At 45.3% G+C, this 22,486-nt stretch overlaps 1 protein-coding gene and 1 long non-coding RNA gene across 11 annotated transcripts in view; one reads left to right on the top strand and one right to left on the bottom strand.

The window, feature by feature from the left end:
- The first annotated feature begins 536 nt into the window (after positions 1-536).
- The window catches only part of SRGAP2 (SLIT-ROBO Rho GTPase activating protein 2), a 243,244-nt gene continuing 221,294 nt past the window's right edge, over positions 537-22,486 (top strand). For all 9 annotated transcript variants that reach the window (XM_077772041.1, XM_077772039.1, XM_077772040.1 and 6 more), the window contains exon 1: positions 537-745. In XM_077772041.1, the coding sequence (XP_077628167.1) occupies positions 679-745 (67 nt within the window). In that variant the 5' untranslated portion in view covers positions 537-678. The remainder of the gene's footprint in view (positions 746-22,486) is intronic.
- LOC144238312 (uncharacterized) lies at positions 20,162-20,913 on the bottom strand. Of its 2 annotated transcripts, XR_013337071.1 has the most exons (3): positions 20,815-20,913; positions 20,644-20,712; positions 20,162-20,399 (listed from the first exon to the last, which is right to left on the bottom strand). It is a non-coding gene; the product is annotated as an uncharacterized LOC144238312 (long non-coding RNA). The 2 variants fall into 2 exon arrangements; XR_013337070.1 differs by having other exon boundaries at positions 20,644-20,913.

Raw genomic sequence — 22,486 nt, 5'->3', positions numbered from 1 at the left:
GCCCCGCTTTCCCGCCGCAGTCCCCACCCGAAGCCCGCGCAGGCGGCTGCTCCAAAGTGTTTTCTTCCAGCCTTAAAACAAAATCCGGAGGGAGCTTCCTTCCTCCGCACCTCGCCGCGCCGGGCTCTGTGGGCCGGGCGGCGTTTGGCCGAGATGAATGGGCCCAGGCCGGGCTTGGAACGACATCCCCTACCCCCCCCCCGCCGCGATTAGGATCTGCGCCGGGGCTGATCGCCCCCTCCCCTTTTCCCTGCATTTACAGGCAAGTGAACCGGAGCAAACGACTTCCGATCCAGTCTGCGCTGCTGCGGCTCCCGTTTGGGATTTGATTTGCAGCATCTTCGAGCCTGTGCAACAAAAAACCGCGAAGCACGCCCAGCCCTCCCCCGGCACCCTTTTACGCACCCACTCCCTCCCGGGGACACAGCTGGGCGCGTCCACACCCCCGCACCCCCCACACCATGTTGTGCGGAAGGACTTCCACTCCCTGCCTGTGTCGTTGATGTCAGACCCCAGGCCAGCCTCCGGGCGNCCGCGCTCCCCGGAGCGCTGGAGACCACCGCGGGGGGCCCCTTCTGCCGTTGGGAGAAGCGGTCGTGGAGGTATTGATTTCGGTGGTTGGATTTTTCCCGTGGATCTATCAATTCACAATTTGAATTTGGAAGAAAGAAGGAAAACATGACGTCTCCGGCCAAATTCAAAAAGGATAAGGAGATCATAGCAGAGTACGATACTCAGGTCAAAGGTAAGGGCTTTGAAAAATAGCATAATGCATAAGCTCCGTGGACCATTGAGGCATGTATTTCCACCCTGATGTGCAGGATGTTCATTTCTTTGGGTGGAGCAGGTGGGGGCAGGCTGAGCCCAGAGGTGGTTTCCATAGGTGGGTTTGAGCCTCCGAGGGATGGGCTGTGCCAGGGGCCAAGGGCTCTGGAAAGGAATTTTCAGAGTGGGCTTTGGGTTTGTTCCTCTAGGGCTGGCCCTTATTTTGACGGCCTTTCCCCCCAGGCTAGATAGGATGGGGGAGGGGCGGGAGGTTCTTGGAGAGAGAAAGGCGGCAATTTGCCTCTGGGTGTCTGGGTCAGGTTTCCTTGAAGGACAACTGAAATCTGACAGGTGTTTGGGAATTTATTTCCAAGGTTGAAGAGGAGTCCTGGTAGAGAAAGGCAACCTTGAGGAGGTATACCATTTGAGGAGCCCCCCCCCCCCCGCGGGTTTTTTTTTTTTTTTCCTGCTGCACTATATCAAAAGGTGACATTTGCCATGGCATCAGACACAAAGTCTGTAGCCACCTTGGGTGCACCTTGCACCTATCTGGTCTCTGGTTGCCCTGCATTCAGTCAAGAGATGGGAGAACAGAAAGAATAAGGTCATTTCACACCCCGTCTCCGCCCTCACCTAAACATGAATGGAGTTGAGATGTTAGGGTTGCTGGGTGGTGCTGGTTCTGGAGAATGGGAAGACATAATTGTTTAACCCTTCTGTGTGGTCACCCTCTGCTCCAGAAAGCATGCTTTTAAAGGCCCACTTCCGTCTGCCAAAATGTGAAGGGTAAAGCAAAATGTGGACCTGGAGAAACCGAGTGACCCTGTCTGCACATCTGGTTGACTAGCTGACCTGGCACATGAATCAGAACCTCTTCCCAGATAACCTTTTTCAAGCAGTCATCCCCATAAGAGGGGCCCCTGCCTGTTAAAGCGCCCCAGGATGTGTTTGTGCAGGGCACTGTCCCTTCCTGGCCAGTCACTGGAAAGAGCCATGTGCTCTAGTCCATTGAGACTTCAGCTGGGGAGTGGGAGAGGTGGGTGGCCTTGAATGTTACACCACATGGTTGGAGCTCTGGGTTTTCCTTTGTTTCAGAGTACAGAGGGAGGGGCCCCTCCTTCTTTCCCTGCACCAATGCAAGGAGACCTTTTCCTATCATAGAGGACTTGGGAAGGGCCATGTCTCCTTTCTAATGATTGCCCGGGGTGGGGATAGTGTAGAGCTTGAAATGGGCAGCTGCCTTATCTCCTGGAAGGTTGGAATGTAGTTTGAAGTCCCCATTTTGCCTGTAGGGTCTTTTTAATGTCATCAGCTTGGTCATTGCTGGAGGTGCCCTGAGGGACCTTCTATCCACTGGGCTGCAAATATTGGTGGGTTTATTACAGAGATTGGGGAGTTGATTGATTGATAGCTTCAGTTGAACAGGGATTGGGAGAGGTGTGGTTGTGAGTTATAATTGAGGTCTTGGCCTCTTGTCACTGTTCATAATCTGGGCCTGTTTTTGTAAACAATAGGCCACTGGCCTCTGTGTCCTGTCCAGATGCACTGTATTCTGCTCCTAGAACTCCCCTTGCCATTTTAACCAGATAAGTCATTCTATTTTTTCACGTATCCTATTCTTAACTGTTGCCATAGGCAGTGTTAATAACTTTGACTTTCCCGATTTCTCTCCAGAAGCACGCCATTTGACTAAGGTGCAAAGTGATTTTACGTGTTTATTTTTTGAAAGGTTCAGGGCTGATAGGTGTTAATAGAACCTTGTCTGAGGATTCCTATTGGTGAAAGATTACTCACGAGTGTTTCAAAATTAAACACTTGTGTATTTACAAACATTGCTCATTGAGATGATGTAATGCAGTTGGCTATTTGGGGTTTCTCATCAACCTTGCTGCAAGCAGGAGACAGTCTTGCTTTGCTCTGATATTTTCCATTGATACCCTTCAGGATCATAGAATTTTATAGGTGGCTGAGCATGACGTCTTACTCGGAGAAGGTGCCTGATAAAAAGCTGATTTAAATGATTTAGTCCCTCATTTTATAGCTGAGGAGAGTACAGAGAAATTAAGAGGCTTGTCCAAGGTCACACAGCTAGGTGGTGGTAGTTCTAAAACTAGAAGCAGGTTACTGACTTCCAATTCTCTATTTTATTCTATTCCTCTTTACTATGAAACGTCATCCGACAGAGTAGGAAAAAAGAAATCCTTAAGAAGCCAAATCTGTCAACGGATAATAGTAGCAATAGGAATAATAATAGATTACATTTTGGGAGCTCATGATGTTCTAGCCTGTGCCAAGTGCTTTACCTGAATTGTCTGGTTTAATTCACACATCAACCGGGGAGGTAGATATTATCTCACCCCTACATTCACTCCGTGAAGAAACAGGTTTAGAGAGGGTAAGAAGCCTTCCCAAGGTCATCCCGCCAAACCCTGGTAGCCTGATTCCATTCCTTTATTTATCAGCTGTTTCTTTAGTGCTTTTTGTGTGTTCTAGGGACTGGCGGTACCACAGTGGACAAGACAAAGACCCCTCCTTTGTGGAGCTTCCGTTCTAGAACCTGGGTTCTTCGTGCAAGAGCTTAGAGATTGGAGACAAAGGACCCGGGTTTCTATGTTGGCTCTGCTCCCCCACTAGGTAGAAGCCTTTGGTCAGAATTTCAGTTTTTTAATGTGTTACATGAGTCTGGGGTGCTGTTGGTGTTCTCTTACAGATGCCAAGATAAAAAAGAAAATTGCTCTTTTGGTCTGGTGGCTAAGAGCACAGCTTTTTGAGTTCAAGGGACTCAGGTTTAGAATCTCAGTTCGGTCACTTGCTCACCTTGGGCAAGTTATGTTACTTATCTGAGCCTTAGTTTCCTAACTGGAAAATAGGCAAAGTAGTATATGTTTCCGAAGGTAGTCGTGAGGAGTCAGTGAGATACTATATAAAAACTATTTAGCATGGTATCTGGCACTTTTAAGCACTCGCTGGTAGCACGGTCTAGTCCTCTGTCAGTGAGCATTGGGCTGACCATAAGGCTACCCTGCCTGTTCCCTCCCCGAGTGCCAGCTGTTAAATGATAGGAGCCAAGTCTGGGAATGAAACAGGGGTCTGGTTTAGGTTCATTCTTTCAGCAGTGGTGAAAGGTATCTTGGATCACTTAAACCCTATGGACCTCAGTTTCCCTTTCTGTAAAACGAACAGCTAAACTGTCTAAGTATTGGCCACTGTCATCCCCTTTGTCTCTGATCAGAATTCTGGGTTTTTGCCTTTCAGTCAGAATGCTTGAATTAAATGGACTCTCAATGGACTGTGTGGGACCTTGTCTATCCTGTGCCTTTGGCCTCCCTTTAAACCACCTGCTTGCATGTGCCCTGAAGGGCTTCTGAGGCTGCACCCCCAACCTTACCCCAGCCTGGTTTTATAAGGGGTGTGCCTCCTTAGTCAGCCCGTCGAGTAGCCGCCTTCTTAAAAACCATCATTGTTTCTGGTTTGTGGGTGTTCAGATTCCTTTGAAAGTTCATGCCTCTCAATGTCTGACTCGAAAGCAATAATATTCTTCATGCTTTTACATGGCTCTTTCTAATTAGTGAAACACTTTCATATACGTGAATCTCTGGATATTCTTGACAACCCTGGTCTGGTTCATGGTCATAGCCTGAGGCCTTTTGGCCTGAGCCTGTTAGCTTCTTTTGGGATTGGAGCAGCAAAAGGTGGTCAAGTGCAAGGCATGGTTAGCGGAGGTGATAATCTGGGTGATATTTGGGTGGCTTCACATCACTGCCGAGTCTCCCGGCTACTAGCTATTGTCCTTTCCTTATTCAGGGGCCCCTGTCCTTTCCCCTCTCCATACCTTGAGTTTCTATAGTGCCTCAGACAGCTTGAGATTGACAGTTAATGCAAATATTCCAGAATCCTCTGAAACAGAGTGGCACTGTGTGCTGAGCAGTGAAATTTTCTTTCTTGAGAACATTGGGGGTCTTGTCCTTTTTTTTTTTTTCCCCTAATGTCTTAGAAGAGCAGTATGTGTGCACCACAGAGCTGAGACATGAAATTCTGTAATTTCCATCTGGAGCATTTTGATAGAAAAGCCCCAGGCCTTTGCCTGCAACAGTTTAACCCTTTTAGGACCCTTTCAGGGCAGGAGATGAAATTTAAAACTACACATGCTGCGTGTGCATACACACTTGGGAATGTGGATTGCTGGTATTTAAACAAGCTTATTCCCCTGGGAGGTCTGAGCAGTTCTCCACTCATGCCAACAAAGGTCTTCTCCAAAGCTTCTTTCCTCCCAACCCCCCACTCCCCAAGGGAGCTTTAAATATAATCAGTTTGTGAAAAGCTGCAGTAAAACATCTCCTTGGAATCCCCAAGCAGATGCTCTCCTCTTCCTGCGAGGTGATCGAAGGCTTCTCTTCCCTTGCTCAGGGAAAATAGGACTCTGCAGTAAGCTGCGCTCCTGGAAGAAAATAAAGCCCTTGGAAAAAGGAAGTACTCTGTATCTCAGAGTTGAAAGCTCTGGAGGAAGGTGGTGGGCAAGGAGCTGGGGGTGCCATGGAAAGCCCTGGGCAAAGCAGCGGGGGTGAGACACGTGTGTGGGGAGCCCTTTTGCAATTTCAGGCATCGTCTTCGGGAATGAGAACAGAAATATCTTTGGAGAAGCCCATCTGGCAGTGATGGCCACATCATCATGCATCACACAGGTTGAAAGCCAGGACAAGGCCCAGTCATTGCTCTGCTACGAAGTTTACGGTCAGACCTGGCCCTGATATGTAGGGTCCACACCCTTTTCAAATCAGCAGGTGCCCAGCTCTTGACTCATATACTCCCATATCACTCCAGATAAACATGGGCCGCCAGTGGTACTTACAGAGTTCTTCTGCCAGAAGAGAAGTTTTCTTCACAGGAATCATGCTTATCCTATACCCTAGGCCACCAACAGCTTTGTTAAGAAAGCATTATGTCAGGTTGTAGGGAAGAAGAAGTCAATATGCAGATTTCTACCGGTAATAAAATTCAAGTCAACAGTTTTAACTTGGTGTCAGCTATAGAATTGGCCTTTTGGGAAAGTTACCTCAGAAGTTGTTTGATTTAAATATAAATAATGAGAGCACTTGAAAACATTTTTTTAAGAATTACAAAATAACACCTTTACTGATTTTACAATAATGTGTAGGAAGTTTCATCTCTCTGATCGTGGGAGAATGCACACAACATAAAATTTACCATGGGAACCATTCTTCTGTGTACAGTGCAGGGGCAGTTAGAACATTCCCATTGGGCAAATCAGCACCACTGTCCATTTCTAGAACTCTTTGTATTTTGCAGAGTTGGAACTCTGTACCCATTAAATGTACCCTCTCACCCCCACCCGGTGTTTCTGACTGCTTTAGGTACCACAGATAAGTGGAATCATACCGTGTTTGCCCTTTCATGACTGGCTTCTTTCACTTGGCATAATGTCCTCAAGGCTCATCCATGTTGTAGCGTTTCGTTTGTCAGATTTTTCTTCCTTTTTAAGGCCTTTGCATGTGTCCGGCACATTCTGTTTATCTATTCATCTTTCCGTGGACACTTGGGTGGTGTCTACCTTTTAGCTATTGCAAATACTGCTGCTAGGAACAGTATGATGCATCTCTATTTAAAAACCATGTCCTCTATACCTAAGTATTTATAAGCCTGTATATACATTTCTATATAATCACCTGTCCTGATAAATCTTTAGAGTTAAGATTTAAATATACATGTTCATATTTTCATATTCTGAATATGTACTTAATGCTCATAATATGAATATTATATATGGATAACAATTTTTTATGTTTTAATATTACATGAATTACTAAACTTTTATTGTATTGTATTTTTAACAGCTTTATTGAGGTTTAATGGACATGTGATAAACCATACATGTTTGAGGGGTCCATTGGATAAGTTTTGGTATCTGTTGTATACCCATGAAACCAGCACAATCAAGAGAAGTGAGCATAACCATTATCACCAAGAGTGTCTTCATTGTAATATGTGGTTAAATGAGTAATATAGGGGCACCTGGGTGGCTCAGTCGGTTAAGCATCCGACTTTGGCTCAGGTCAGATCTCACGGTTTGTGGGTTCGAGCCGTGCATCAGGCTCTGTGCTGACAGCTCAGAGCCTATAACCTGTTTCGGATTCTGTGTCTCCCTCTCTCTCTGCCCCTCCCCCACTCATGCTCTGTCTCTTTCTGTCTCAGAAATAAACTATAAAAAAATTTTTACATGAGTAATATAATAACCACAGTATAGAAATGACATTAACTTAAAAATAAGTAAAAGCTAGGTATCACCAAGTTTAAAATATTAATAAATAAATGATGATCCAAGCGACCCAGATTGGTTCCTGGAAATGTTATTTAGCCTTAATGAATAAAGACAGTCTCCGAGAGAAGTTGGGTTAATAATTGTGCCTCAGCCATTACTATGTGTTTAGGGGAGAAGACACAGGATAGGGAGAGAGAAAAGGGAAAAATCTTGGACACGGTGGGCATTGACAGGTGACAGTATCTCTGTTTCCCAAAGTCCTTGCTTGAACCAGTCCCTAGGGCCTCACACAGCTTCTGAAGGAGTCACAAGTGAGCCAGATGCCAAAGGGAGGGGCTGGGGGCTCCCTGGGAGATCTGCTCAGAACGCTATGAATATGGCTTATTTCCTCTCATGATTGATTCCCTGCTGAAAAGAGACCAACTTCCCAGGTGAACATTAACTTGGTCCTCAATCAGTCTCAATTTTATCCTTTCAACCCTATTTCTCGTTTTACTGTAAGAGGACTGGAGGCCTATCTGGACTGTTTGCCATTGTTTAAACACATCTACTGTTAGCTAATGTTTTGCAGTTTGCGGCTTACTGTGTAGTATGTGTTATGCTAAATGCTTGACATAGATTATTCCTAATCCTCGCACCAACTCTAGGAGGAATATATTGCTGTTATCCCATTTTGCTGATGAATAAAATGAGGGCAGGCGATTCGGTGGCTTGCCCAGGGGCTGCCGCAGGGGAAGGATGGGACGGAAGTTAGAACCTCGGCTGTCGACCAGAGTCTGAGCCTGAGTGCTGTTTCTGGGGTGCCCTCTCTCCTTGCCCGGCCCCCCAGCTTCACCTACTGAAATCTCACTTGCATGCTGGGTGCCTTCCTTGGTCACTCTGACTAGAAACGATCCTTCTGTCTGATTGACACACACCACGCTGTGGCATTCAACTTGTACTTCCTTAAGTTCTAAATGTGTGTCTTTCGGCCTTCTCTCTTCTTCTAGCCTTCAGTGGGAATGTTGTGAAGGTGTGTAGTGCAATGCCAAGAACCCAGGCTTTGGAGCCAACCCTCAGTGGGAACCTTGTCAACATCACCTCCTTGCCCTATGGCCTTGCTTGGGTTACTCAACTTCTCCTCTAAGCATCCTCTCCTGTAATGAAGAGATAACAAGACATACCTGGCTGGTTTACTGTTAATGTGTGTCAGGTGTATGGCAAACAGTAAGTGCTAAAGAAGTAGCTCTTACTGTGGGGCACGCTTCAGATAGGAGCGTGTCTGGGAATGTATTGTAGCCTACATGGTGGCTCTGATTATGGAATATAATAATGAGTGCATAAATACTGCAAATAATTTTTTAAAAATATTTATTTATTTGTTTTTGAGACAGGTAGCATGAGCGGGGACGGGCAGAGAGAGAGGGAGACAGAATCCCAAGCAGGCTCCGTGGTATCACCACATAACCCGACGTGGGACTCAAACCCACAAGTTGTGAGATCATGATCTGAGCCCAAACCAAGAGTCAGTTGCTTAACCAACTGAGCCACCCAGGCACCCCAACTGCGAATTTTTTAAAAATAGGCTCTTAGTTTGACCTTGACATCATCTTATACAATATCACCAAGGTGACTTTTTTAAAAACACTATTATGCTAAGATCATAGCATAGGAGACTGATTACACCCATCACTTCTCCCTTACACCGCTCGCATTTTATACCATCACAAAGCTGATTTGTCTCTAGTTTTCTTGCCATATTATATTATTACATCCTTCTTGCTTTATACATGTTATGTCCTCTCTTTGGAATGGATCCCTTTCCTTGAACCTGGACGACTCAGTCATCCTTTAAAAGCCAGCTCAGATGCCACCACCTCCAGGAAGTCATCCCTGCTTGTCCCATCTCCCTGCACGGTGATCCTGTGCAGGATCCCAAGTGGAATTCCTCAGCATCTCCCATTGCTTTCTGCACCCTGTTAATCAACACACCTTTAGCATTTCCTCAGCAGTGTCCTGGTGCTTACTTGTATTACTGCATTCATTATATTACATTGTAATCTCTTTGTTTACATCTTTTTATTTACAGCTCACTGAGCACCTTGGGAACAGACTTCTCTTTTACTCACTTCCATGTGTCCAGCTTCTGGCACAAAGAAGCACTAAAAAATGCTCATAAATAGAACTGAATGTTTTCTGAGTTGAGATTGGATGTGACCGTGCCATGCTTCTGTGTTTCTCCCCTTACTCCAATAAAAAGCCTTCTCCTTATGTTAATGTTATTTGAAATTCAAAGTGGATCAAACATGGTGAATATTGCCATTATGCAAGGACAAGTACACACCGAATGGCATGTGGAGGCTTCCCAGTGGGGGGGTGTTTTTCCCTATTTACTACCCCCTCTACCCTCTTTAAAATCATTGCACTAGAGCTATAATTGAGTTGATCAAATTTCTTCAATCATGTCTCTTTCCTTGGAAACCAAGAAAAATATTAACTCTGAAATTCCAGAGTGTAAAACAAAAGTGTTTCCGTGATTAAAGCAAAACAAGTTCTACGTTTGTCCAGAATTTATTCATCATTTTAAACAAAACAGATATTTGAAGTCTAAAGTTGAGAAAATTGAGGCCTATTTTATTATTTTTTAAATTAAAAAATCTTTTAATGTTTATTCATTTTTAAGAGACAGAGAGAGATAGAGAGACAGAGCATGAGTGGGGGAGGGGCAGAGACTGAGAGGGAGACAGAATTGGAAGCAGGCTTCAGGCTCAGAGCTGACGGCACAGAGCCCAACACGGGGCTTGAACTTGCAGGGCTCAACCTCATGGACCATGAGATCATGACCTGAGCTAAAGTCAGAGACTTAACCAACTGAGCCACCCAGGGACCCCTAGTTGAGGTCTATTTTAAAACTGAGTAGGAGCGCCTGGGTGGCTCAGTCGGTTAAGCTTCTGGCTTTGGCTCAGGTCATGATCTCATGGTCCATGAGGTTGAGCCCTGCAAGTTCAAGCCCCGTGTTGGGCTCTGTGCCGTCAGCTCTGAGCCTGAAGCCTGCTTCCAATTCTGTCTCCCTCTCAGTCTCTGCCCCTCCCCTGCTCACGCTGTCTCTCTCTCTCTCAGAAATAAATAAAAACATTTAAAAAAATTAAAAAACAAAACGAGTAGACTTAGTAAAGGGACTGTTGTGATACTTTCTTGAAGTACGGGTTTGGAGAGAGCTTTCAGCTCCTTCAAAGCCACTGTATGATCTGCAGAAAGTGGGGAGGAAAGGGACAAACAGGGAGACTCTCCTTTCTCGTTTTTCAAGTCATTTGGTATTCAGTAGCCTTGACCTTATTTATACATTGTGAATGAGTGGTTCTGAACTTGAAATATATCTTCGTGAGGAAGGGAAAACAGCTGGGAGTGCACCTCCTCCATTTCTGTGGGTATTTTAGGATGCCATCTGTTACGGAGAAGGCAGTCTTTTAAAATAACCTTTTCTTCTAAAAATGCACTAATTGGGGGACAGGTGACCCAAAAGACATTATAAAAGTTGGGACCTTGTCTTTGCTGTCTGACCCCAGATCCTGTATCTCAAATCAGAGCTTGGTGGGTAGAGTCTAAGCTCCCTGGAGAAGGTGACCTCACCAGCCATGGGAGTCTGGGTGGCCAGGGCTCCGCAGGAAGACAAGGCACAGAAAACAAAGGGATCCAAGAGCATGAGCTGGCCAAGACACGCCATGCCATAAGCTCTAAGAAATACATCCTGTTTCTGCAGAATTGGCAACAGTTTCTCCAAACATTGGAATCCTTTAGAGATCTGTTCCCTTTCCACTGGTCTTTCTGTTGTGTTTTTATTGATTGATTGACTGGGGTGGAGGGTATTGAGCCAGATTTTGTCAGATGAGTAGGCTGTTCTTTGGGGAGGCATCCTGGCTGAGGTACCTGTTTTGGAGCAATATGCCTTTTGGGCCATAACAAATTGAACTACAGGATTCTACGTGGGAGAAATGGTTCCCAGGGAAAGAATGCAATTTGGAGGCATGAAGCTTGGGTTTTAGTTTGGCTTTGCCATTTACCACTGTGATTTTGGGGGTAACTCACCTCAGGTCTCAAGATCCCCGGTGTCCTTGTTTGTAAACTGGGAACAACAGTTCTTGGTCCTGGCTAACGATGATGATGGTGGTGCCAGGCATTTACCGAGTGCTTCTTACATTTAAGCTCTAAGCGCTTTACATATATTAACTCATGAATCTCCCGACAGCCCCACAAGGTAGCTGTTTTTATGATCCCCACTTCTCAGATGAGGCGCAGGGAGGCTAAATAACTTACTCCAATGCACACAGCTGGTACGTGATGGAGACCGTATGAACCCAGGCTGACTTAGCACTGTTTTAGTTGATCTCATTTCCTAGTATCATGATGTGCAAAGAGTTTGAACAGTGTTCTGAATGTCTTCCTGGTACACACCTACTTGACCTCCCTCGGCCTTGGTTTTTCTCACCTAGGAAATTAGGGCTTGAATTAGAAAATTTCTAATGCCCTTCCAGCTTTCATGGTTATTATTCCTGCTTATTTAAGATATTGAAGATGGCAGTTTTACCCCTCTGAAGCGGGCACACTCGTGAGAACGAAAAACCATTACATTCTCTGAACTTCACTCTCCCCAGTGTCAGAGCTTGCTGTGTCTGCCTGGCTGCTGCACACGGATGCGGCAATGAGGGGACACAGGGGGTGGCCAAGCAGCAGCTGGCCTGGAGGGCAGTTGAAGTGATATGTGTTCAGGTCAGGTGCACATAGGAAGATGTGCCTCACACTTGGGACATCAAGGGGGAGGAAGGGGTGGTGACTCCTGGCCTGGCGGTGGACCTGTGACCAGATTACTAGGGACAATAACTGCTTTAATCAGGATAAATATATTAAACCTTGGACTTCCCGTGAGCTCAGAGGCTTACATACAGAGTGAGAACGTTCCGTGCTGTCACTGGTGTGGATGGCCTTCCTGGACCATGTTGGTGGGCCAGAGGGGGGCTTGTGTGAGCCTTGGTATCACAGGCATGTACATTGCTGTGTGCAGTGCTTGAATGACAAGAAACAAAGAAAAAGGAAGTTGGGTGATTGTCTCTCGTTACAATTTAAGAAATAGGGAAGTGAGAGGCTTTTAATCCCTGACATCAGGGCTGGGATGGACAAGGGGGAGGCTGTGGACGTGTGGAATGGGAGTAGGGTTGATCTAGACATCTGGGCCGTGGGGGAAGTGACTTCAGGCTCTCCTGGCTGTAGGATGGCCTCTTGCATCTTACACCCCTCTTCATGTGTTAGGCCTTCTGTCGACTCAGGGATTCGTGTGTGGACTGTGATGAGGTATGCTGTAACGCGGAGTTGAAGTGTTTTCACGTTTGTGTTTGTTTTCTTTTCCCCTAATGAATAGACTAAGAAACAGTGTGTTGTTTTTAAACGAGGACTATTAATGATAACGACAGCATGTGCAAAAGATCATTCGTAGGGAGGCAGGGACGGTTGAAGGGTAATGGAGGGCCAGCTGCATAACGTTGGACAAGGCCTTCCACCTTTGGTATTCCCATCTGCTCAGCTGGAAAGTAGAAAGATGGATTACTGGTTCTTTGCTTCATCGTTCTTAGGACCTGTGGCCTAACACCGGCCATTATAGAGTGAAGTGCTGCATGGAGTTTCCATGTTGATTTTTGTCCGGAGGGAAGGATAGAAACCAGAGAATGGATACCATAGATTCTTCCTACTCATCTCTCCTACTCCTGGTTTCAAGTTTCATCTTTAAACGGCATAATAGGCTTTGTGTGTTAGTCGTTGTTGGAGTCAGTTGTGTTGTATCTCTTGATCTCTCTTATTTATTCAGTGATTTCAGGTGATGTAAGTTATCTCAACTCTTTGCTGTCAGCAAATTTCAACGAAACATCGAAGCGTTTCGGGTAGGTGGTGCCGGCTGCTTTGATTCATGAGGTTCTTGGTCTTGATATTTTAAGGCCAGTTAACAACACAATTTGAAAACACCTCGTAGCCCCTGAAACTTCAGTAGCACCCCCACTGCCAAAGCCTGAAAGCGATTGGTGCCACTTCTTTCTAAGAGTAGATGTGTGCGTGTGAGCTCTTATTTGCTCTCTTGACCGGGAAGCAACACTGCTGGTCCAGAAATGCCAGCTCTTCTGAAGTCAGCAGCAAAAAGAGTTAATCATTATCTAGGTAGAAACAGAAACCTCCCAAGTTTTTAACCTTCCGTGGCCTCACATATCTCCTCCTTACTGCTCCTAGAAGACCAGGCACTCACAGGCACAAGCGTGTATGCGGATGCGCGCATGCACACACACGCTCTCTATCTCTCTCTCTCTGTCTCTCTCTCTCTCTCTCTCTCTCACACACACACACACAGACACACACACACACACAGCTTAATGTAAAATGATCTCATGTTTATGAGAGCTGGGATTACTTGGGAGGGACACTTGTGTTCTGTAGGCTCAGTGGCATGATGTGGAAGCAGGCCTCTTTGGCCCGTGGAGATTGCAGATAAGAGTGTGATATGTAATTGAGTAAGAATTTGAAAAATTATCCGATAACATTAGGAGCGGCAAAGCACCCGCTTTTTTGTTTTGATTTTGTTCTCTGTCTTGCTTCCTTTCTTTGCTCAAAAACTATTTGGAGGAGGAGTAAGGAGCTAGCATGGTTTTTAGGGTGTGGGAACCCCTTCCCCACCCCATGAACCAAATATGTTTGCCCAGGCAGAGAGTGTGAGGTTTCTGAGAGATCTTGACAGATCATTTAGTACATCCTTCTGCCCTCGGGCAATTCTTCAGACTAATCATTTCTGGAAAAGGGCTGTCAGCTAACCTTTAAAATCTTTTCCAGAAGAGTACACCACAGCCTACCTTCCCATGGTGCTCCAGTGACCCAGGCTATAAATGGTCAATTCCTTCATTTGTAGAGCTTGAAACAGGATAGAAAAAGTAGGCTTGATGAATTGAACTCATATTTTCGCTACTGCTGCCACACCCCCTGTACAGACCTTTGCTTCTTTTGGGTTCCCAGGCTTGGGGAAGGAAGAGGTAAATTACCAATGCTCTTGAGGCGTTGGCCCAGACTTCTGGGGTGTTCTTCTTCCCAGTCTCCTCCCCTCCTCACTTCTCCCAGTGTTGGGATCCTTTGTATTAAACACAGAAATCATGAACCAGTTTAAGCGAGCATCCCTTTATTTAGCACCTACGATATGCTTGGCTTTGGGCTAGGTCGTAGGCATACAGAGATACAGAGCAAGGTTTCCGCTTTCAGGGAGCATCAGCATATTCAAAGAGATGGGCAGACTGCACAGGTGCAGTGAAGGACCTCACTCAGAGGAGAGAAGGGTCTGACAGTGAGGGAGGGACATGAGGCTGGTTGAGGTGGAAGATGGTGAGTGCGCCTAGTGTTTACAGCGCACCTGGCAGTCTCTTAATCTAATCTAACCACTGAATGGTGCGACAACAGGGCAGGGGGATTTTAGGCCTTTTCAAATGTTTTGGTCCTTTTTGAAAAATTTCATTTACTTTGAGACAATTACTCATTCACATGCAGTTGGAAGAAATAATAGATTACACATACCCTTTACTTAGTTTCCCTGGATGGTTAGAATCTTTCAGAACTATAGTACAATGTCACAACCAGGATCTTGACACTGATACAATCAAAATACTGAGCAGCCCCTTTACTACCAGCATCCCTCATGTTGACCGTTATTTATTTTATTTTATTTTGTTTGTTTGTTTATTTATTTTGAGAGAGAATACATGGGAGAAGGGCAGAGGGAAAGGAGAGAGAGAATCTTAAGCAGCCTCCACACCCAGCGCAGAGCCTGGCATAGGGCTCTGTCTTACAACTGTGAGAGCATGACCTGAGTTGAAATCAAGAAGTCGGACACTTAACTGACTAAGCCACTCAAGCACCCTTCATATTGACCTTTTATGGTTTTGTCCCTCCATTATCCTCTCACCTCACCTACCTTAATCCTTAGTCCTTAACTCCTGGAGCCACCAATCTCTTCTCATGTCTATAGTCTTGTCATTTCCAGAATATCTTATACGTGGAATCATACAGCATGTAGCCTTTTAGGATTGGCTTTTTCTCACTCAGCATAATTCTCTGGCAATCTGTCCAGGTTGTTGCGTGTATCATTAGTTCCTTCCTTTTTATTACTGAATAGTGTCCCATAATGGGGGTGTACATTGGTTTACTAACTGTTTACCGATTGAAGGACAGTTGGGGTATTTCTAGTTTGGGGTGATTATGAATAAAGCTGCTGTGAACATTCATATACAGATTTTTGTCTGAACATGTATTTTTTTTAAAAGTAGAGGCAGTTAAAAATTTTGTTTAATGTTTATTTATTTTTGAGAGACAGAGAGAGACAGAGCATAAGCAGGGGAAGGGCAGAGAGGGAGGGAGACAGAATCTGAAACAGGCTCCACGCTCTGAGCTGTCAGCACAGAGCCCAATGAGGGGCTTGAACCCACAAATGGCAAGATCATGACCTGAGCTGAAGTCAGATGCTTAACTGATTGCACCACCCAGGTGTTCCTAAAAGTAGAGGCAGTTTTGACTCTGTGTGTGTGTGTGTGTGTGTGTGTGTGTGTGTTTAATGTTTATTTATTTTTGTGCAGGGTGCAGGGGAGAGCAGGGAGAAGGAGAGAGAGAGAGAGCAAGCCCCAAGCAGGCTCTGTCAGCACAGAGCCCAACATGGGGCTTGAACCCACAAATTGTGAGATCATGACCTGAGCCGAAACCAGGAGTTGGTCGCTTAACTGGCTGAGCCACCCAGGTGCCCCAGTTTTGTGTGTTGTTTTTTTTTTTAAATGAAAAGATTATGGATTAAAAGGTGGAAAAGCTAGGTTTTGCTTCTCACTCAGAAGTGCTGTATGTTTCCCTGAAGTTATCATCTGCCTTCTTGAGTCTTGATCTCCTTGTCAATAAAATGTTACACTATATGTTTTGCCTCCATCCCAGTGTTGTTGTATAGATAAATCGAGATATCTGATAACACGTTATAAATGATAATAAAATATAAACATATATAGGTGGGAGAAGACGTCACCTCACTGTGTTTCTGTCCTTTAAGCTCTGGGAGAATATGAGCCGGGGCCTTACCCAGAGCAGTTCTTGAACTGCAATCTAGAGGAGGCTCTTTGAGGTTGTTTTTCTTTTTCTTATTATTGCCGAGTAGCTGTTCCTTTTATATCCTGGTTACCCATCCTTTGTTGGTGATACGGGTTGTACATACCTGTCCCAGGGTTGCCTTATCTTTTCACTTTTTATCAGATTCTCTATGTTGAAGAAATTTTGTTGTAAGTTGCATCTATCTAGCTTCTGTTTTGTTGTTTGGACTTTTCTTTCTTTCTTTCCCTTCCCCCCCCACCCCACAACCTTTTCTTTCCTGAAATTACAAGAATATTCACCTGTATTTTTTTTCTAAAGGTTTTCTTCTCCCATCTCTGTGTTGAATAAATGAACTGTTTATTTTTGTCACTGGTATGAGGTGGGGACCTAACTTTATTTTACATTCCATATGGCTAACTGTTCTAGTTTTTCTTACTGAAAGGGTCCTTCTTTTTCCCCATTGATTTGTAGTGTCACATTTGTGTCTATGTCGAGTCCGCAAGTACCTGTGGACAAGATGTGCCCTCCATGATGCTATAGTGGGGTTAACCCTGTACCACCTGGGATGAGAACTTTTTTCACTGACATTTTCCTAAGGTTAGAAATTACAATTTTAGTGAATTATGTTTTGAAAAGTTTCCAGAGACACCCGGGGGTCTTCTCTCTCATCTTGGGTTGGACACATCGATACCACCTGTGGAAGCTGGGACCTAGGAGTGAAGGGAGCATGTGTTTGTCACCATTAAATGAATGTATTGTCAGTGGTTCCAAATATATCTCCTCTGCCACAAATAATTGTTATATAGGTTCTGTGACAGATTTAGAGGTAACTAGAGTCTGGTCTATATCCTCTGCAATCTTATAAACCAGTGGAGAAAAACAGCCAACGTATATGAAAAGTAACAATTAAAAAAAAAAACACAACAACTAACCCACGGCAATACAAGAAGTGACATCAGCCAGTGGATGACTGCAAATGAGTAATGTTGATAAGAACTTAAGGAATTCAGATATGGAGAGGTGTGGGCCACAGTGAATAAGACCTTGACTTACGGAGTAGGCTTTGGCCAACTCCAGAGTGGGAGGGGAGAACAGAGGCAGTGTGTGTGCCTCCCTCAGCCGAGTTCCCACAGCCCCCACCGCGGCCGCCGCTCCTGCATCACTTCCTACACCGTAATACAAGGATGGTTTTATCCCTCCTCACTCCCGCCTCCAGCCCCTTTCCTCAGACCCAAGCTCCCTGCCAGGCAGCCTTTCATTTCACCTTCCCGGTGTCCAGCTCTGTGTCTGCGTGTCCTCGGCACCCTGTGAACATTTGCTGAGTGAGTGAGCGGACTCTGGCCGGAGCAGAGGAGCAGGATGGGGCTGGATGGTTTTGGATGACCTTGTTGCGGAGTCTCTGGCTCTGCGCTGAGGCAGTGGAGAACAAGGGGGCAGTCGGACTGAAGAGTGCCCTGATGAAGCTGTGTTTCAGAGAGGCTCCCCGGTTGTGCCAGTCTGGCCAGGGAGGCCTGCCCCTGCCCACACAGCATACACTGGTGTGTGCCGGGCCCCTGTGGTGGGTGCTGCCAATACGTTGCTAAATGTGACCAATTTTTAGAGCCACAAGTGAGGGAAGCATGAGTCTCCAGTAACTGAACTAGAAAGCTTTGTGCAGGCCCTTAATCCAAGGTGACCAGTGACCTGTGGTAGAGTGGTGACTAAGGCCCAGGTCACCACTGGGTTTGACTCCCAAATCAGCTTGTTCCTTTACCCTTGGTACGTGCTTGGCCACACAATAGTCACGAGGGGACGGGGTGCTGAGCCGCAGAGATGGGTGTGGGAGCCAGGGGCGAGGTGGGAGTCGGTACGCCCGGCATTCTGAGCTGGGAACACAGGGACAATGATGGTGGCAATGACAGAATTAAAGATGCTGCACTTGGCCAGGGAATGAGGGTGATTTTAGACTCCTGAATTTGAGGTGACAGTTCCATTCAAGGAGGAATTTCATCAGGTAAGTGACAGTGCCATCCCGTCCCCGCTTCCCCCCTTCATTAAATCTGTCATTTTCCTTTCTTCTAAATCGGGAATGTTGCACAGCAACTGTGAAATCGGTGACACCTCGCGTACACGCCAAATACCTGACCTCGTTTGCAGCTCTCTTACATTTCAGCTGGAGAAGTGTTCCCCCCTTCCAGGGGACTTGGTGTTTGGGTTTGGGAATTCATAGCATTTTCTTTTCCCACACCCTGTAGGGGAGAGCACTGGCTAAACCAGGAAAGGAAAAATCTGAGTCCTGAGCCTCTCTGCTCTGCTGATGAACATGTCTCCCTCTCTGAGACTTGGTCAGTCGGAGACTCAGCCTGCGAATTACAGAAAAGTCAATCCAAGCCCCCCTCTACTCCCCTCCCCCCNCCTAGCTCCCATGGTTGACAAAGAACTAGCTAATGAACAAGTTATTTTAAAAGCATCCCAGGGAGTGTGGGAGAGGCTGAGTTCAGCAGAACAGGACCGGGTGGTGCTGGTGCTGTTTCGAGGTGTGGAGGCAGGAGTGGCTAATCGCCTTAATTTGAATCACTTTGGGATGGCAAGATGGCTCTCCGATAGAGTTTGATTGGACATTGTGATGTGGGATTTGTTGAGGGAGGGGATCAAGCTAAAGCTATTTATAGGCAAATATATATTTTAGGTATTGCCAGTGGAACTGAATGTTTTCGGTCATCACCTCCATCCAACGGCTTTGGATTTTTTGTGTTACTTCTATTCTGAACAGGATGGCCTGTGATTTACTTTCATCCAATGTGTTGGATCCAAGGAGACTCTGGAAGTTATTTTCCTCCTTTTTATTTATTTTTAATTTATAAAAAATGTTTGTTTTTGAGACAGAGAGAGGCAAAGCATGAGTGGGGGAAGGTCAGAGAGAGAGGGAGACACAGAATCTGAAAGAGGCTCCAGGCTCTGAGCTGGCTGTCAGCACAGAGCCCGACGCGGGGCTTGAACCCACAAACTGCGAGATCATGACCTGAGCCGAAGTCGGATGCTCCACTGACTGAGCCACCCAGGCACCACCCCCCCCACCTTTTTTTTTTTTTTCTTTCTAAGTAACAGAGAGCATAGGTGGTTGTCTTGGGAATTTTAAGGCACGGTTTGGTAGAACGAAACATCCAACTGGAGGTGGGAAGGCTTGAGTGCCAAATGCAGCCCTGACGCTTGCCATTAACTGCATGGCCCTGCGTAGTTCCCTAACCTCTCCTGGCCTCAGCTTCTTCAGATAAAAGATGACCATATAGTACTTATAACTAGGGGTTGCTGTGTTGATTAAATGAAACAATCATTTCATAAATGCTTTGTAAATTACACAGTCCAAACAAATATAAACTAAGATTTTATTTGCTGTGACAGAAGAAGGTGGACATTCTCTTGGAGTTTGTTTAATGGGACTTGACCTACATAACGTTGACGCAAGGATGTTTGTTGAAGTGAATCACCTGTTGCTTTCTGGGCTGTACTTGAAAGGACATGCCATGCTTTGGTGAGCCCTTTCAGTGCCACCCCAAGTTCAGGTTGCTCTTACACAATTTGGGCGAGATTTACATGCACACATTCTTCCCCCTTGGCAACAAAACAGTGATTTGGGCAGGGTAGGCATCAGGAAAGTGACTTAGCCAGCAAATATGTGATTAATAACATAGATTTGGCCTAAGTGTTAGTGGGAGCCTCTGTATACGGATGGGTAAACGACAAATAGCAAGTCTGCCAAGTAGCGCATGTTGCAGAACGTACTGGGCTCTGTTTATGCTGGAAGCCTACTGTGCCATTGCCGTAGTCAGTATCAAACTAAAGAAATTCATACCCATCGACCATTTGCACTTATTGATGTGTACATCTTTCTCGCCTGCTAAACCGTGAGCTCCTTGAAGGCAGGGACTGTCCCTGTTTACTTTTGTTTTTCTGACACCTAGTGTGGTGCTTGGCACATAGTAAATGTTCAGTGGATTATTGGATGAATGAACGAATGAATGAAACACTTTGCACTTTTATTCACGTAGAGAGGGATTTTTGTGGAAGTCATACATGTGTGATTATTCGTGTTGCCATCTGCTAATGTTGTAGATGTCTTCTCGACTGTCGGTGCTCGCTGAGGGAAGAGACCGTATTTATGCAGAGCTGGGTCATGGCTAGGGCCGCCTCCTCCTTCATCTGCCTTGGCCTCATGATGCAGTGGCAAGGGCTAACTCAATGCTGGTCCTCACGGACTCTTTAATAGAACAGTGGCCTCCCTCAGTCCCCACCCCCCTGTGCCTTTCTTTCTAGGCTTGCAATTCGGCTGATTCCCAGTCAGGCAATCTTTCTCATACACACGCTCCTCGCCTTCACCATCATTTTTCCTTTCTCTTTTCCAGCCCTTACCCAGCTATCAGGAAATTCTTCTCAAACCCTCCTGGATGGCGTGTTCCCGTTCATGAATTAAAACCCAAATCGAACACCCTCCTCCAACATACCTTAAGCCTCGCAGGTGAACTTGAAAAGGTGAAGACAACCTGAAAGAGGGGAACAGCCCCTCCAAGAGGCTTGCAGGGAAATGAAAGCAATAAAGCACCAGTGCTGTCAATGTCAAAAGCTTCTAAAGTGCCCCTAAGCCTCCTTCTGAAGCACTAAAAGTTTCCATTTACCTCCTCATCTTTCCCAAATGAAATTTCCTCTTTTTCTCGGGCACCAGTCTTGAACGCCAAAGGCAAACAAAACACTCCACACCTATTTCTCATTGAGTTTTGTGCTAGCGGGATTTGGAATTGGAAGAGTTAGAGTCCTGCTGCCTTAGGGTTCTGTTGCCACGGTAGCCTTGTGACTTGGAAGCAGTTTCTGGGCTTTCTGTGCCTCAGTTTCCTCAGCCTTTGGAAATATTACCACAGCCTACCAAACACCACCTATCCACAGTATCATGGTGAAGTTTATGTAAGTGTGAAACTCGGTAGTTAACAAAGCACCACACTCAACGTTAGATAATTCTAGTGTTACCCCAGCTTTCCACATCAGGTTTCATTTGCACATACTCAGTATTTCAATTACATTACAGGCTAAATTGGTTTCCTACCCACCTGAGAACTGAAACACCATAGCATGCCTTTTATGGTGAAATGTGTTTGAAATTGCAAATAGCCTTATTATGTAACGTCGTCTGTTGGTAAATTAATTGAGAGCTGTCTCTAGATTGTAGGTGGAGATGACAGGAACTCGTTTTACACTCCTTTGGTGCCCATCACTGGTGTTTAACATAGTGCTGGACATCTAGCAGGTGATTATGACATGCCGTTCTTGATTGTTTGAAAAGCCATCTTACTCATGACCTAGAATCATTCTTATTTATAGCAATCTAAGTGTCTTGACTTAATGTTAAACAAAATTTCTTTTAGAGCTGAGAATGGACTATTGAAGGGCCTTATAGATCTACTTTGGTGTTGCAAACTCCAAAATTGGATAAATTTGAGTGAAGAAAATAAAATCTGCTTGCAAAAATGTGCAGAAGAATGGCCTGTGTATACCTAGCAGGACTTTTTTTTTTTTCTTTTTTTCATTTCATTTCCTTCTCAGTTAACCAAGGGAACCATTTACCCACCTCTTATCTTACTAGGATGTTTTAAACTTTTTTTTTTTAATGTTTATTTTTGAAAGAGAGAGACAAATTGTGAGCAGGCGAGGGGCAGAGAGAGAGGGAGACACAGAATCTGAAACAGGCTCCAGGCTCAGAGCTGTCAGCACAGAGCCCAACGTGGGGCTCGAACTCACAAACTGTGAGATCATGACTTGAGCCAAAGTCAGACGCTTAACCAACTGAGCCACTTAGGTACAACTACTGGGGTGTTTTAGAAATATGTACCAAGTGTGAGAACATGTAAGCATGGAGTTTATTCATCAGCTTAAAACTAGTTTTCTTTCAAGTAGGTGGTCTTAACGGCCGCCATTGTACTTTTGTCTACAAGAAACAACTCAAGTTTAGTCCTGTCCTCAGTAAGCAGTTGACCTCAGGCAGAAGCCAGGTGTTTGCGGAGCAATAAGCTGAAAATACAAAGGAAGGCTATTGAATACTCTGTTCAGGAGAGTTTAGAGAAAAGAATAGAGTGCTTTTTTAGGAAGGGGACGAGTGGGCTTCTTCAGAGAGGGTATCGAGGCGTAGGATCTTCCAGCCTTAGCTCTTTTTTGGAAGCTTCCTAATTTTATGGGGGGGAGGCTGAGGGGTTGGGGGGCTTGCAGAACTGCATTCATCGAAGTTGACTGTATTCTTGGTTAGATTCCTTCTGTCTTATCTTGCAAGCATATCACTGTGCATACTTAAATCATTAACAA

This window comes from Crocuta crocuta, unplaced genomic scaffold, assembly GCF_008692635.1.
Source record: "Crocuta crocuta isolate KB4526 unplaced genomic scaffold, BGI_CrCroc_1.0 scaffold318, whole genome shotgun sequence".
NCBI classification, from domain to species: Eukaryota; Metazoa; Chordata; class Mammalia; order Carnivora; family Hyaenidae; genus Crocuta; species Crocuta crocuta.
This window is presented reverse-complemented; position numbering and strand designations above follow the sequence as displayed.